The following is a 12,319-nucleotide window of genomic DNA, read 5'->3' as shown; positions in this document are numbered from 1 at the left end:
TCCTCCGACCTCCCCCGCCCCTGCCCGGCCGGGAACTGGGCACGACCGAGCGGCGACACCGGCGCCGCGGCGGCAAAGCGGCCCTAAGAGCGGGCGAGCGAGCAGCTCCCCCCAACTCCCCGGCCGGCGGACGGCGGTTGGTCGGCGGGTAACGGCCCGGCTCGCGCCGCCGCCGCCGCGCAGCACAATCGTCCGCCTAAGCCTGCCGTTGGCCCGCGGCGCCGTGAGTCAGTGTGCCCGGCCCGGCCCGCCGGCCGACAGCCGGACGCGCCGGGTACCGGCTGTAACGGTCACCCAAAAGCGGCTAGCGCTGGGGCCTTAACTGACGTGACTCACCACCGCCCCCCATCCACACCCCCCCAATTCAGGATGTAACAGCTGTTTTATCTCCAGCAAGGTCGCTGTAATGACGCTACATAAAAATAATTACAAGGTACTCGGGAGGATTTGCTGTTAAAACGCTCGTCGCTTCCTCTTCTGCTGTGAACGCGCGGTTGTGGATGCCCGCGCCGCCGAGCGGGCGGGAGAGAGGGCGGGAGGAAGGAGGGAGCCCCGCTCTCCCGCAGGAATTCATTATTTCATCAGCCGTTTAAAGCCTTCGCCTCTCACCCCCCGCTCCTCCTCGCCCGCAAACAGCCCAGCACGTGGCGGTGCCGCAGGAACACAAATACACCCGTGCGTAAAACGCACGCCGCGGCGTCCGCCCGCGCCTTATTTCACTTTCCACGCCAAAAACCTCCCCGCGTGAAATCCCAGCCCGGCGTTTGGCGCTTTGAAGTGGGCGCCCGGCTTTGTCGGGGGGGAAGGGGGGAACGCTGGGACCCCCCCGTGCTCGGGGACACACACATGCGGGGACTCTCGGCCCCGGCTCGGCGGGAACCGGGACGGAGCCCTCCTCTGCCAAGGAGCGGCTCGCAGGTCCCGCCGTTTCCCCATCCCGGAGGAAAAATAAACTGTTGCTGCAACACGTGCTCGGCTGAGACGGATGAGTCAAAGCTGTGAGGCTTTTTTTTTTTTTTAAATAGAGTTATGAGCATGTGTTGCACCAAAATCCACCGCGCTTGGCGGGGAGAGAGAGAAAACAACCTTTACAAGTTGATGTAAAAATCACCCCAGAAGCGGGGCTCGCCTTCCCCCACGGGGTGGGGGACGGGGGCGGGGGACGGGGGCGGTGTCCAGCGCCGGCTGGGGCTCCTCCAGTGTCATCGGCAGTGGGGGGGCAGGAGGCGAAGCAGCCCCCGCTGCGCCGCTCAGCAGCCGGGAGGGGGCCGCGAGTTTTTTGGGGGGGTCTCCTTCTCCTGCCGTACGTCCTCTTCTTTCTTCTCTCTATTCACGCGCAGGAGTGGGTGGTTCATCCGGCAGCAACAGGAGGAGGCTAGTCAAGGGCAGCTGTCAAAATTCCCCCCACCGCCTCCCTCGCCCCCTTCTCCTTCCAGTTTAACGATCAAACGCCTGCCTGGAAGAAAGGCGAGGGAACGGGGGGCACGGAGCGCGCCCCCGCCGCCGCCGTGGTGTGCCTCAGCGAGCGGGTACGGGTGGACGCCCCCCCCTCCCCGCCGGCCCGTCCCTCCCCTCCCCTGCCGTCTGACAGAGCCACAGCAGCCCGGGAGGGGAGGGGAGAGGAGAGGAGGAGGAGGCAGCGCGAGTGCCAGTGCGGCGCTGGGTTACTCTCCCGTACTCGCTGCGGGAAGGTGGGGGAGGGCGGGCGCTGTGTACCTTTTCCTCCCGTGCCTCTCCTTACTTTAACGAGCCGGGGCCAATCGCCGCTAGGAGGGAACAAAGGGAAGGGGGGAGGGAAGGAAGCCCACCCCGCCGCCGGCGGCACCAGAGCAACCCCCGGGGAGGCAGAGCCCTGCGGCTCCCGCTGACAGCGGCGCGGACCCGGACTGGGCGCCTGGATTCGCGCTCCGTGGCGGCGGTGCTTCTTCTCCATCCTCCTCCTCCTCCTTCTCCTCGCCGCGTTTAAAGGGGGAGCAGCGTCCGGCAAGGGGAGAGAAAGTTGGGTCGGCGAGCGGGCGCTGCTGGTGTGCGGGGTGTCCGGCGGCGGCTCGGTCCTTCGCGATCAAGATGAAAAGTAAAAAAGGTAGTTGTTGATGGGGCGCGCTCGGCCGCTGGGAGAAAGGGGGGTACCCCGCGCCTCCCCCCACGGGAACGGCTTTTTTTTGGGGTGGGGGGGAGGGCTGCTGCCAAGCCAGACGGAGTCTGCCTTCCTTTTTGCCCCCCCCAGTGCGCCCTCCGAGCTCCCGTGGAAGATGGCAGGGGATGCTTCGCTCCCAGACGAAGCACGCGGGGCTGTTGTTTGGCGCCGCCGGTCCCCTGTCACAAACATGCCCCGCCGCCCGCTTTGTGCCGCCGCGAAGTTTTGCCTTCGCTCCCTCCGCTCGTCGTGTCCGCCCCCCCCAGCCGCCCTCCGCTAAAACGCTTTTTGTCGCTTTCCCCCGCCGTCCCGCTGCCGGGGGGCGACGGTGCGGGTCGTTACCCCAACTTGGGGCGAGGGAAGCGGAGGGCTGCCGGCGCCCGGTGGCTCTTTGTTCGTGGCGGCGCGGGGGGAGCGGGCACGGCGGCGGGGCTGGGGGCCGCCCCCTCGCTGCCGGGGTTTGCTGAAAGTTGCTGCCTTTTCCTTCCCTTTTATTCCTTAATACAGAAAAAAAGCACAAAGTTTCGACACAGCGAGGGTTAAAAGGAGGAAGATCCCCCCCCCCCCCAAAAAAAAGGCGCTCTAAGTTTTCTTTGTTGATTTACAGACAAACTTTACAGTTAGAGGATTGTTACTTTTTTTTTCGCTGGTGGAGCTTTAAGTGCCTTTAAACTAGAGCTTGGCCACAAAGACGCGGAACGTGTTTTCAGATTTAACACACATGCGCTGGCTGGAAAGAAGTTTATAGCAAAGCAGGATCTCTTTCAGTTGCGATTTAGCAGCCCGTAGTGTGGACGAAGGGTGTTCTGCATGCAAAGACCATTACATTTCCCGAAGTGGAGGGTTAGAGGGGAGCAGTGCGCATGTTCAGTACTCCAGAGTTGTGCTGTTTTTCCCCTACTACGCATTCCTGCGGCTCTATAGTAGAGTAGCCTGGCTCATTGTTAGTATCCTCGGAGCAATTAATGCATAAGTAGTTCGTGAAATCATTGGGCTGCTGGAAGCGTGATGTACTAATATGGTTTGTAGCCCTCGTAAGGAGCTTTGGACGTGCCCCTCGTCTAAGAGGAGCACGCACAAAGGGAATTAAGGCACAAAGACGAAGTTTAAAGAGCGGGCAGGGCGGCGTTTGAAAGCGAAGCGCCCGGAGTTCCCGCAGGAGCTGGGCGCGCACGGCGCGTCTCAGCCTGCTGCTGCTGCTAACAACTGCACGGGTTTTTAGATTACAGCATGTGCTGCATACCAAGCTCAGCCCTCTGTGCCTAGAGACAGTGACAGCGTTAGCTCTAGCGTGTTTCAGTCGTCTTATGGTTGAGATTCTTAACCTTATTGCGAGCAGGTTTTTTTCTTCTTCTTTATGGTTTAACTGAATTAATTTAGCCCAGTTATTTTTAGGACATTCCTATGCTCCCTGTTTGCACAGCAGTGGTGAGCTGGTTTCCTGTCTGCTGTTGCTTCCATTGTTCAGACTTCTCTCCCCGAGGGCAGCTGCTGGTTGGTGAAATACCAAACTCCCTGCACTTTCAACTGTTGTTCTTGCCACCCCTCCACCACCACCCCCCCCCCCCGAAATAAATGCGTGTGAAAAACGCTGACGTAGTTTCTAGGTATGCATGTGTAGGGCTTTGTGTGTGTGTGTGTGAGTGTGAGAGAGGGAGGGAGGGAGGGGGAAAGATCTGCTTTGAGGATTGCAAGTCCTGGGCTGAAACAATGGAAACAATGAAAGGTGACAGGCGGGAGGGAGAACTTTTGAGAGGGGCCATGGGCCTGGGGTTTGCGTGGCAGAAATTAAAAGGTGAGGAGACAAAGACGGAAAGTTTTAAAAAGATGTTAGTGCTAGGGTGCCTTTGTTTTATTAAAGGTTGGGCTTGTAGTTATCTGTGACCTCCTGGCATTTGAGGCTCATTCAATAAGTTTCAAAGAGTGACTTTGTTATGGATTTCTCCTTGCACTCCTAGAAAAATCTCGTTTAAAGAAAAAAAATGTATAGCATAGCCAAGTCTGGCCGCTTCAGAAGCGGTAGAGTGCAAGCTGTGAAATCAGAGGAAAACAAATAAGCTGGTTCCTCAATTGTGAAACCTATTCAGAGGAAAAAGTGTTGTGTTTTGTTTTGTTTTTTTTTACTGTGGAAATTCCCTTTTGCATCCTTCTGGTTCTTGGTTACTTATGAATAATTTTAAACTAATTAATTTTTGTTGGTGGTTTTAAAATTCACATTAAATTTTAGTTGGGTTTGTGTGTCGGATTTTTTTGTTGGTTGTGTTTTTGGTTGGTGGTTGGGGTTTTTTGGTTTGGCTTTTTTTTTTTTTTTTTTAAGCTAACAGGCTGTGGATTAAAACCCCGAGGACTCTTCTGTTGATAGCTTCATTTACAAATAATAACGTGATAGCAATCACACCGAACATATTCAGCTTGTTAATTAGCTGATTTAGAATACAATCTCGCAAAGAGAGAGGCATGTGCTCAAGTTTATACATGTGAGGAATCCTACTGAACTTGATTACAACAGGATCGGGGCCTTAGATGGGAACTGGTTCTGTTTATCTGTGCTCATTAAAAAAAAAAATCCGGCTTAAGAAATTGGGAGAACCCTAAGGGGGTGGGGTGGAGGTTTTCCTTAAGGTGATTTTTGTCCATTCCCTCTCTGGAGGGCAGAGATTATTCCTTGTGGTATACTTTGTCCTCTTTTGAATAACAATCGGCTTCTGCCACTTCCTCTGTGAAGCTCTTCCTCGACACAATGGGATAGTTGGTTGATTTTTTTCTTTTTTATTTCCTGATACTCGGCCCAAACTTTCATTTGCTTAACTTCCATTTAATTTGCCTCAGCCTCTCTAAATACTTCATCCTCCCCCTCAAAGCATTTCAGCATGCCTTCTTAAGTGGCAGCAGTTTATTTTGAAATCAACTTTAGTCATCGCTGTACTTTTATTCAAGTTGTTTCAAGCTGTTAACGGTTGGGTGTTGAGCCTAGACTGGAGGTCCTCGGTGTAATCTTCCCTGAGCTGATTACGGGAGGACGTGTAAAGTCTTTGGGCTGTGATACAGTGCAACAGTGCATTCAATCATGTATATGACTTCAGCTGGGAAGCCAGGAGGATAAAGTAATTTATAAAGAAGAGATGCTGATCATGTAGTTCTTAGGTCATTAATAGCGTGGACTGCTCACCCAAGGGGTGATGGCAGGAGTGGAGAAGTGGGGTGTTGCATTGTTTCTCAGACCTCTCTGCAAATGAACTCATGTTGCTTTGGTTTAGTCCTGTAAAAGCAGTTTTTCTGTTTAGATTAAGCATATTTAGGGGAAGATGTAAAATAACCTGGCGCTAGCCTGCTTTTAAGAGGAAATAAATTAGTAGGTCAGCTGGGGCTACTCGTGGTGTCCACGAGCCTTTATTCTGGGTGTAAACAGCAGCAAGCCAATGGCCCAGTTGTGGAGCCCAGCCAGAAGCCTTTTCTGTTGGGCCCTGTTAAAACAGGAAACCAGCAGCGAATAGCCTGATTACTAACAAGACGGAAAAACAAAGCTGAGTTGTAATCGGCAGGAATGCTTTAATGAAAACAGAGCCTTGACAGAAACAACGTGGCTCCTGCTCTAGTAAAAAAATATCAGCTGGGGTAGTGCGAGATTTCTAGCCATGACTTCCGGTGGCTGCTTGCTCTGCACCACGCCAGAGAGATCTGCCGCAAGTTCAGAGGGCTGATCGTCTATTTAAATGAGCTCATTTAAATGAGGAGAAGTTGTACTACACTGGGTTTCCTGCTTAAGCTAAACCTGCTTTGTGTCACTAACTTACTGTGTCAATTAATATGACACACTAAGTGAGGGGGTCAAAGGGCAGGCTCCGCTGTTGACTCATTTCTTGCTAGGTAGGTTGCAGTTAGTCAGATGGTAACTTTTACTTTAGCAAAAGATCTTGTTTTGCAAAACAGAGAAACGTTTTTATGCTGCTGGCTTTCAGACAGTATTTTTTTTTCTTTCTGGGTGAAAAAGAGCAACAGTTCTAGAAGAAGTTTTGCTGTCAAATCAGTTTTCTCAAATTTGGAGAGCTGCCTGTGGAGCCTTTTAGCTGTGTGTTTGGCATTGGAGAGGTTCTTCCAGATGGGGTGGTGTGTGTCTGGAGGACTTCTTGTTACGCCACATAAATATGACTCTCAAACCATTAGACACCTAACTTTCTCATAGGAGGAGTTTCTTTGGCTCCTCTTCTCTCTTATTTCCAGCCCTCACTGTCTGCCTCTCCCTAGTTTCCAAGGTCCTGTCTTGCTGCCTATTATATTTAAAAACAAACAAAAAACCCAACCCACTGCAGTGCTGCAACACTTCTGGTTTCTGACAAACATGAACGGCGCACTTGAAAACATTGTCTGAATAGCGTAGGCTAGTTTTAACTAGTTTTTAAATTCAATTTAAAAGGGATGAGCTGCTTTGCAGAGCCATCCTGTTGTCTGTGCAGGATCTTTGTTCCAAGAAGTGCTCCTCATGGCTCCAGGAGCCCATTGTGCAAGGCGTATTCTCAGGTTAGGTTGAAAGCGTGACAGCACTTTCCGTGAAGCTATGACAAATATAAAGCAGTTTGCTCGGAACCATTTTAAGCAAACTTGACATACTTTCTACCTGAATTAAGAACCTGTTTACATAATTTGGAGTTTATATTGTATTGCCTATTTAAATATTGTCCTATTGTTTCTGTTCCATGACTGGATAATTTATGTTGCTGATCATCACAGGACAAATTTGGTATGTCAGTTTGCTGTTTGTTGGTTACATAAATCAGCAATTGGGAGAATGAAAACAATACTATGTAAGTTACTGAAGTAACTACGCCAGCCAAACTGCAGATGGATCATGTCGCTGGGAACGCTTGCATGTCAAAAATACGCACTGAAATTTGGACAACTTAAACTAAATTGAAGCATGTTGGGGCTGTTCATAAATAGGGGAAAGAAAGAATAATTCACCATGACAGCTTTGGCTAAAGTTTGAAGGTGTGGGGAGAGGTACGTCCGTCATCCCGTGTCCCCCTGTCCCCACCCAAGTATTAAGCAAAACTTGCACCCCTTTCTCCATCTTGTTTGGTTTTTCTTTTTCTTTTTAGTGACATTAATTCCTTCGTTTTCCTTACTTATGAATGTAACTGTAGCTACATGTAGCTTTATACTTTCACAGGTACACTTCTCATACTTTGTTTCCTTACGCAGAATTTTTGAACTATGGGTGGTTGCCTACATAAAAACTTTACGTCTGACATTTAACTAGTTTTTACTATTAAGGTTTTTAGTTTACATGTCATGAATGAGCAAGTCGTGTTTACCCCCATCTCCCCCTCCCCCAGTTCAAAACACAGAAGGATTAAGGGCTTGTTTGCCTTCTATAGTTTCTAGAAAAATGCTTCTGAAAGCATTTCTTGATGCTTTCACTGGAAAGTAGTATTTAATTGTACTGGTTGAAAGTGGGTGGTATCTCATTTGGAATTATATACAGTTTGTAAGATTCCTAAAATTTCTGGTGAGCTTAACCTGATGAGTATTTAAAGCATGGTTTTCTTTGTGTTTTACAGTACTATTTGTTTCCTCAGTGACTTTATATTGTACCAAAGGAATAGAATTGTAGTCTTCCTAACTTTGAATACTTGTTTGATTTTTTTGGTTTTCTTTTGGTGGGTGGTGTATATATATATTTACATACCATAGCTTCAGGTCACTAGTAGTGTGATGTACATATAAAGGGATTCGTTCCTTTGTGTTGAAGGAAAAAGGTATGCAGTTAACTTGTAAATCTGGAGCCTTTTTAGTAAGTGTAACACAGATTTCCACAGATTAAAATATGAGATGAAAACCATGAAGTTGAAAGAATAATTAGGGTGCATAGTAGTACATTTAAAACAAACAAACCAACCCACCCAAACATTAAACGATTGGTTCTTTGATACAGAAGTACAATTAAATTACGGAAGTCCATCTCCTGATAAACTGGTGGACTCTTAGATGAGTTAGGCACCTGGTTCATTCCTTTTCCTGCGCTTTCTTTTCTTCCTAACCGAAAATCCACTTGGGGTGGGGGCAGGCACGGTTTTTCCCTTTCTTCTTTTCTTCTTCCATTAGTTTTTATTACTAGATCTGGAATGAGCTATCATTTATAAAATCTACAAGCTCTTTCTCCCAGGAGGGAAGCATTGGCATGTTAAGGAGTAATTAAATAACCCATTGCTTGAGTTGGGTTTTTTAAGTTCTTGCTTATTGACCTTTTGTCCAGTCACTGGAGTTATCCTTGAAGAAAAGTGTTGGATGCATACCACAGCAAGCAAATTTGGACAATATTGGCATTAGATTGAAGCTATCTGATAACATGTAGCAGATAAAAGGTTGCCAGGGGAACAAGAAAATGAGGGTTTGCAGCGAAGAATTCCCCTAGGAACAGATCATTGGTGCTACTTTTTGTTCAGCTGACAGAAAAGCTACGGCTTGACAAGTTAACGCTACAGGACAAATCTCCTGTATAGGAGGCTATACCATGAATCCTAGTAAAGACAGTTAATGTAACAAAAAGTGCCTGAACCATAGAATGCTGGAGCTGAGTAGCTTATGGATTTAAGAGGCTGATTGTTCGTGTCTTCTTATAATTGTAGGTGTAGTTGCAATATCGGGCAGTGAAACGGAGGATGATGACACTATGGATGTCCCACTGGATCTTTCCTCATCTGCTGGCTCAGGCAAACGGAGGAGACGTGGCAACCTGCCCAAGGAATCCGTGCAGATTCTTCGGGACTGGCTATATGAGCACCGATACAATGCTTATCCTTCAGAGCAAGAAAAAGCACTGTTATCCCGACAGACACACCTTTCCACACTACAGGTATTCAAAAAAGTACTTCTTGCTTCAAAAGTTTTTTCGGTTTTCTTCTTAATTTGCCTGTGGTCTAGTCACTGATACAAATGTTTACACTGCATGTGAGATTTCTTCTTTTGTTACTCTCCTTCGATGGCACTAGTAAGGAGAAATACAAATGAATTCTGTGTTAAGGTGATTTTCGTTTATTGGGAATAAAATTACTTCTCTGGGAGAACAGACAGTCATAAGTTCGACCATGCATGCTACTTTTTGCAGGCTCTGGGCCCAAAAGACGTAAAGTGTCTGTATAAGGTAATTTATTGTGAGAAGAAGGTATTTATTTTGCCAACGGAGGTTTTATGGTGATAGATATGCAGATTAACGTATAACTCTTCACTTCTAAAACTGCAACTTGAGGCTCATTCCTGTAGAACATGCATATAAATATATATATAATATTATGTGTATGATGACTTCTAGTAAGATCAGTGGAACAACCTATATGGGATAGAGCTACTCAGGTGTGTTAGAATAGGTATGATGTGGCTTTTGTGTGGTTAGTTTGGATTCTCATCCTGGGATACCGCTGGCAGCTGCGAGGTCCCTTGGATGCACCATTCTTGTCTTCTGTGATCATCTGTGGGGGAATAGCTATCGACAACTGCCGCTTTCCACCTCGCAGGAAGGTGGCTGCGTGAGAACTTGCGTAAACTCTGGTTTGGTTTTGAGAGGTGCTAAATACAGAGTACTCCTGTTGATTTCTGGGCTTTATTTTTCCAGATTAATTCCTTAGTGCAAATTTCATAATTGTCTAGAAAGTAAATTTTCTTTAATGTAACATCACGAAGAAAACCTCCTGTATGTAGTAAACAGAAGAAAGACGTTAAACTATAAACTATCCTGTATCGCCCAGGAAACAGGTTTGATATTTAAACAAGGACAAACTTAAATGAGGTAATTCATGTTATGTCTGTCGACACAGTCAGTTGAACAAGGAAAATCAGTAACTATTTGTGGGAGGAGTGGCTCTCTTCAGAGAGAAAAGGTTTTCCTGTTGTTAATTAACCTAAGCTAGGGAACAATAGCTAATAGGTTAATGTGTGTGCACAGAGTTAAAAGCTAAACTCCTCCGTTCATGCTAGCAGTCTTCACATGTCCCGGAGCTTTCCGTAACAGGAGTGGGGAGCCGAGGGTAGAGCCAGGACAAGGGAAGGGCCTTTGCCAGGCATGTCAGAACTTGCCACTAGGTCTCTCTTTTGTTCTGCTTGGAGGGATTCATTAATCTAACCCAACGACTCTAATGGCACATAGTTGGAAATGAATGAAGGTAGAAATTAAGATGTCATTGTATTCCCAGGTCTGCAACTGGTTTATCAATGCACGGCGCAGGCTTTTACCTGACATGCTGAGGAAGGATGGCAAAGACCCAAATCAGTTCACTATCTCGCGGCGAGGGACCAAGCTTCCCGAGGGCGGCCTGGTGGAGTCTTCCATCAGCACAAAGAACTACATTCCCCTGCTGGAGGAGACTGCCTTCCTTCCCACTGCCACAGCGCTCGGCAAGACTGTGCCCTCTTCCAAGCCGGCTTCCCCGGGATTGGTCCTGGCCCGGCCGTCGGTGATTTGCCACACAACTGTGACTGCATTGAAAGACGCCCCGTTCCACTTTTGCCAGCCAGCTGATGTAGGCCAGACCACGGACCTGCAGCAGCCCCCGGCCAACGGCTTCACAGACAACTCCCTCTCCTACCATGAGGACGCATCTAAACTAGGACCTAGTGCAAATGCACAAAGTGGGCTCTTTAACACTCCTCCTCCAACCCCACCAGACCTTAACCAGGATTTTAGTGGATTTCAGCTACTGGTGGATGTTGCACTCAAAAGGGCGGCAGAGATGGAGTTGCAGGCAAAACTTATGGCCTAAATCCCCTTCCTTCTCCTTCCCCATTTTGTTTTTCCAGGCAGGGATCTAACAGCTGTGTGGTTACCGCCATCCACACGATATCAAAAGACTTCACTGCATTATTATTATTTTTTTTTATTAATCTTATTTGCACAAGGGATTGCTGAAATGAAGCTTCCTGTCACTGAGATGGTCTTCAGTGGAATACAGTCATTCCAAGAATTATAAACTTAAAGCTACTGTAGAGAAAAGGATTGTGTGTTTGTTTTGGGGTTTTTTTTAATGTTTTCTTTGTAGGTTTTTCATAATGTGAGTTGGTTCCCAAGATCATGTGATTTGTTCTTGTTTCTTTCAGACTGTGCAATATCTAGTAATGATATAGAGTGTTCTTATCATTTCCATGCGGAACAGAATATACCGACACGCTGTCTAAAACAAATTTTCAATTTTTTTAACAATACGAACTTTGGATGATTATGCTTTTTTTTCCGTAATGTAATAAAATATTTTCTTTAAAAATGGATGCACACAGAGTGTTTTGTTGAATATGAGCTTTGCAGAAAACAAACAGCTTTACTCTTGAAATAAATGCAAGTGAGAAATATTTTTGAGCCCCTGTTGATGTTGTTTGATTTAGAGAGCTATGCTAGCATTTGTTGTTAACCAGATGTTTAAAGGAATGCTGGAAAGTGGGCCAGAAGTACCTGATCCTGTTCTGCTATCTTGAAATTTTTTTAAGGGGCCAAAGGGAGCTATATAGGCAACTCCCATTATGTTTCAGGGGGATATCTTAGGCCTCTCTAAGAGTTCCAGTGTTTGGCTCCTACAAATACTTTAGGGCTGGGAGATGTGACAGCCCATGGGGAAGTTCTCATGAAGATGAAATGAGGAGGGCAGAAGAGGGGTTGGGGCCAGCGTTCTTTGCAGGTCTTTGATACAGCTGCTAGACATGGCTGGTGACAAATTTAGAGGGGGGTGGACAAGGGCTTGCACTCAGACTCTTCTTGGACTAGCAATGACAAGGTTTTGACTCAGTAATTCTAGTAGACTGAAGCAGAAGAGACTACTGAACTGGGTTGAAAGCTGAGTTCTGGGAGCCAGGTCTTGGTGAGATACTTAAAACAGGTGGTTGACTAAGCTTTAGAAGAGATCCCTGTTGTATTGGGGTGTATTCTGGCCAACAAATCTAAGTTACCTTTCAGAAAAGGACTTTGCTGTCAAAATGACGTATTACTGAAAAATGTGAAGTCTTGCAGCTCGCATTTCAACTTACTTGAATGACAGTACCCACCCTTATCCTTCCAACAACAGTGAAATAAGAGACCTCTAGGGGAAAAAAATCAGTCCTGGCTAATCTTTAAAAACAAACCAGTTGTCTCTGGGAGGCTGGGGAGGGCTTTGTGGAACAGGATAGCTGATGAACTTAAGGGTATCATTGCGAGTAGAAGGC

At 47.4% G+C, this 12,319-nt stretch overlaps 1 protein-coding gene across 2 annotated transcripts; it reads left to right on the top strand.

Annotated features, from left to right (window-relative positions):
* The first annotated feature begins 1,337 nt into the window (after positions 1 to 1,337).
* On the top strand, positions 1,338 to 11,473 carry TGIF1 (TGFB induced factor homeobox 1). Of its 2 annotated transcripts, none has more exons than XM_075084771.1 (3): positions 1,338 to 2,083; positions 8,764 to 8,990; positions 10,324 to 11,473. In XM_075084771.1, exons 1-3 carry the CDS (start codon positions 2,068 to 2,070, stop codon positions 10,888 to 10,890), a joined length of 810 nt encoding a protein of 269 aa, XP_074940872.1. In that variant the 5' UTR covers positions 1,338 to 2,067; the 3' UTR covers positions 10,891 to 11,473. The 2 variants fall into 2 exon arrangements, with proteins under 2 accessions (XP_074940872.1, XP_074940873.1); XM_075084772.1 differs by having other exon boundaries at positions 1,507 to 1,529.
* Positions 11,474 to 12,319: the final 846 nt, after the last annotated feature.

Source organism: Phalacrocorax aristotelis, chromosome 2 (assembly GCF_949628215.1).
Source record: "Phalacrocorax aristotelis chromosome 2, bGulAri2.1, whole genome shotgun sequence".
Lineage (NCBI taxonomy): Eukaryota > Metazoa > Chordata > Aves > Suliformes > Phalacrocoracidae > Phalacrocorax > Phalacrocorax aristotelis.
The sequence above is the reverse complement of the archived record's forward strand: the minus strand, read 5'-3'. Positions and strand labels throughout refer to the sequence as shown.

What these genes read in the sequence shown, in the direction of transcription:
- TGIF1 (XM_075084771.1), top strand. An exon ending in CACACCTTTCCACACTACAG is followed by an intron (nt 8,991 to 10,323) that starts GTATTCAAAAAA and finishes TTGTATTCCCAG; the next exon opens with GTCTGCAACTGGTTTATCAA.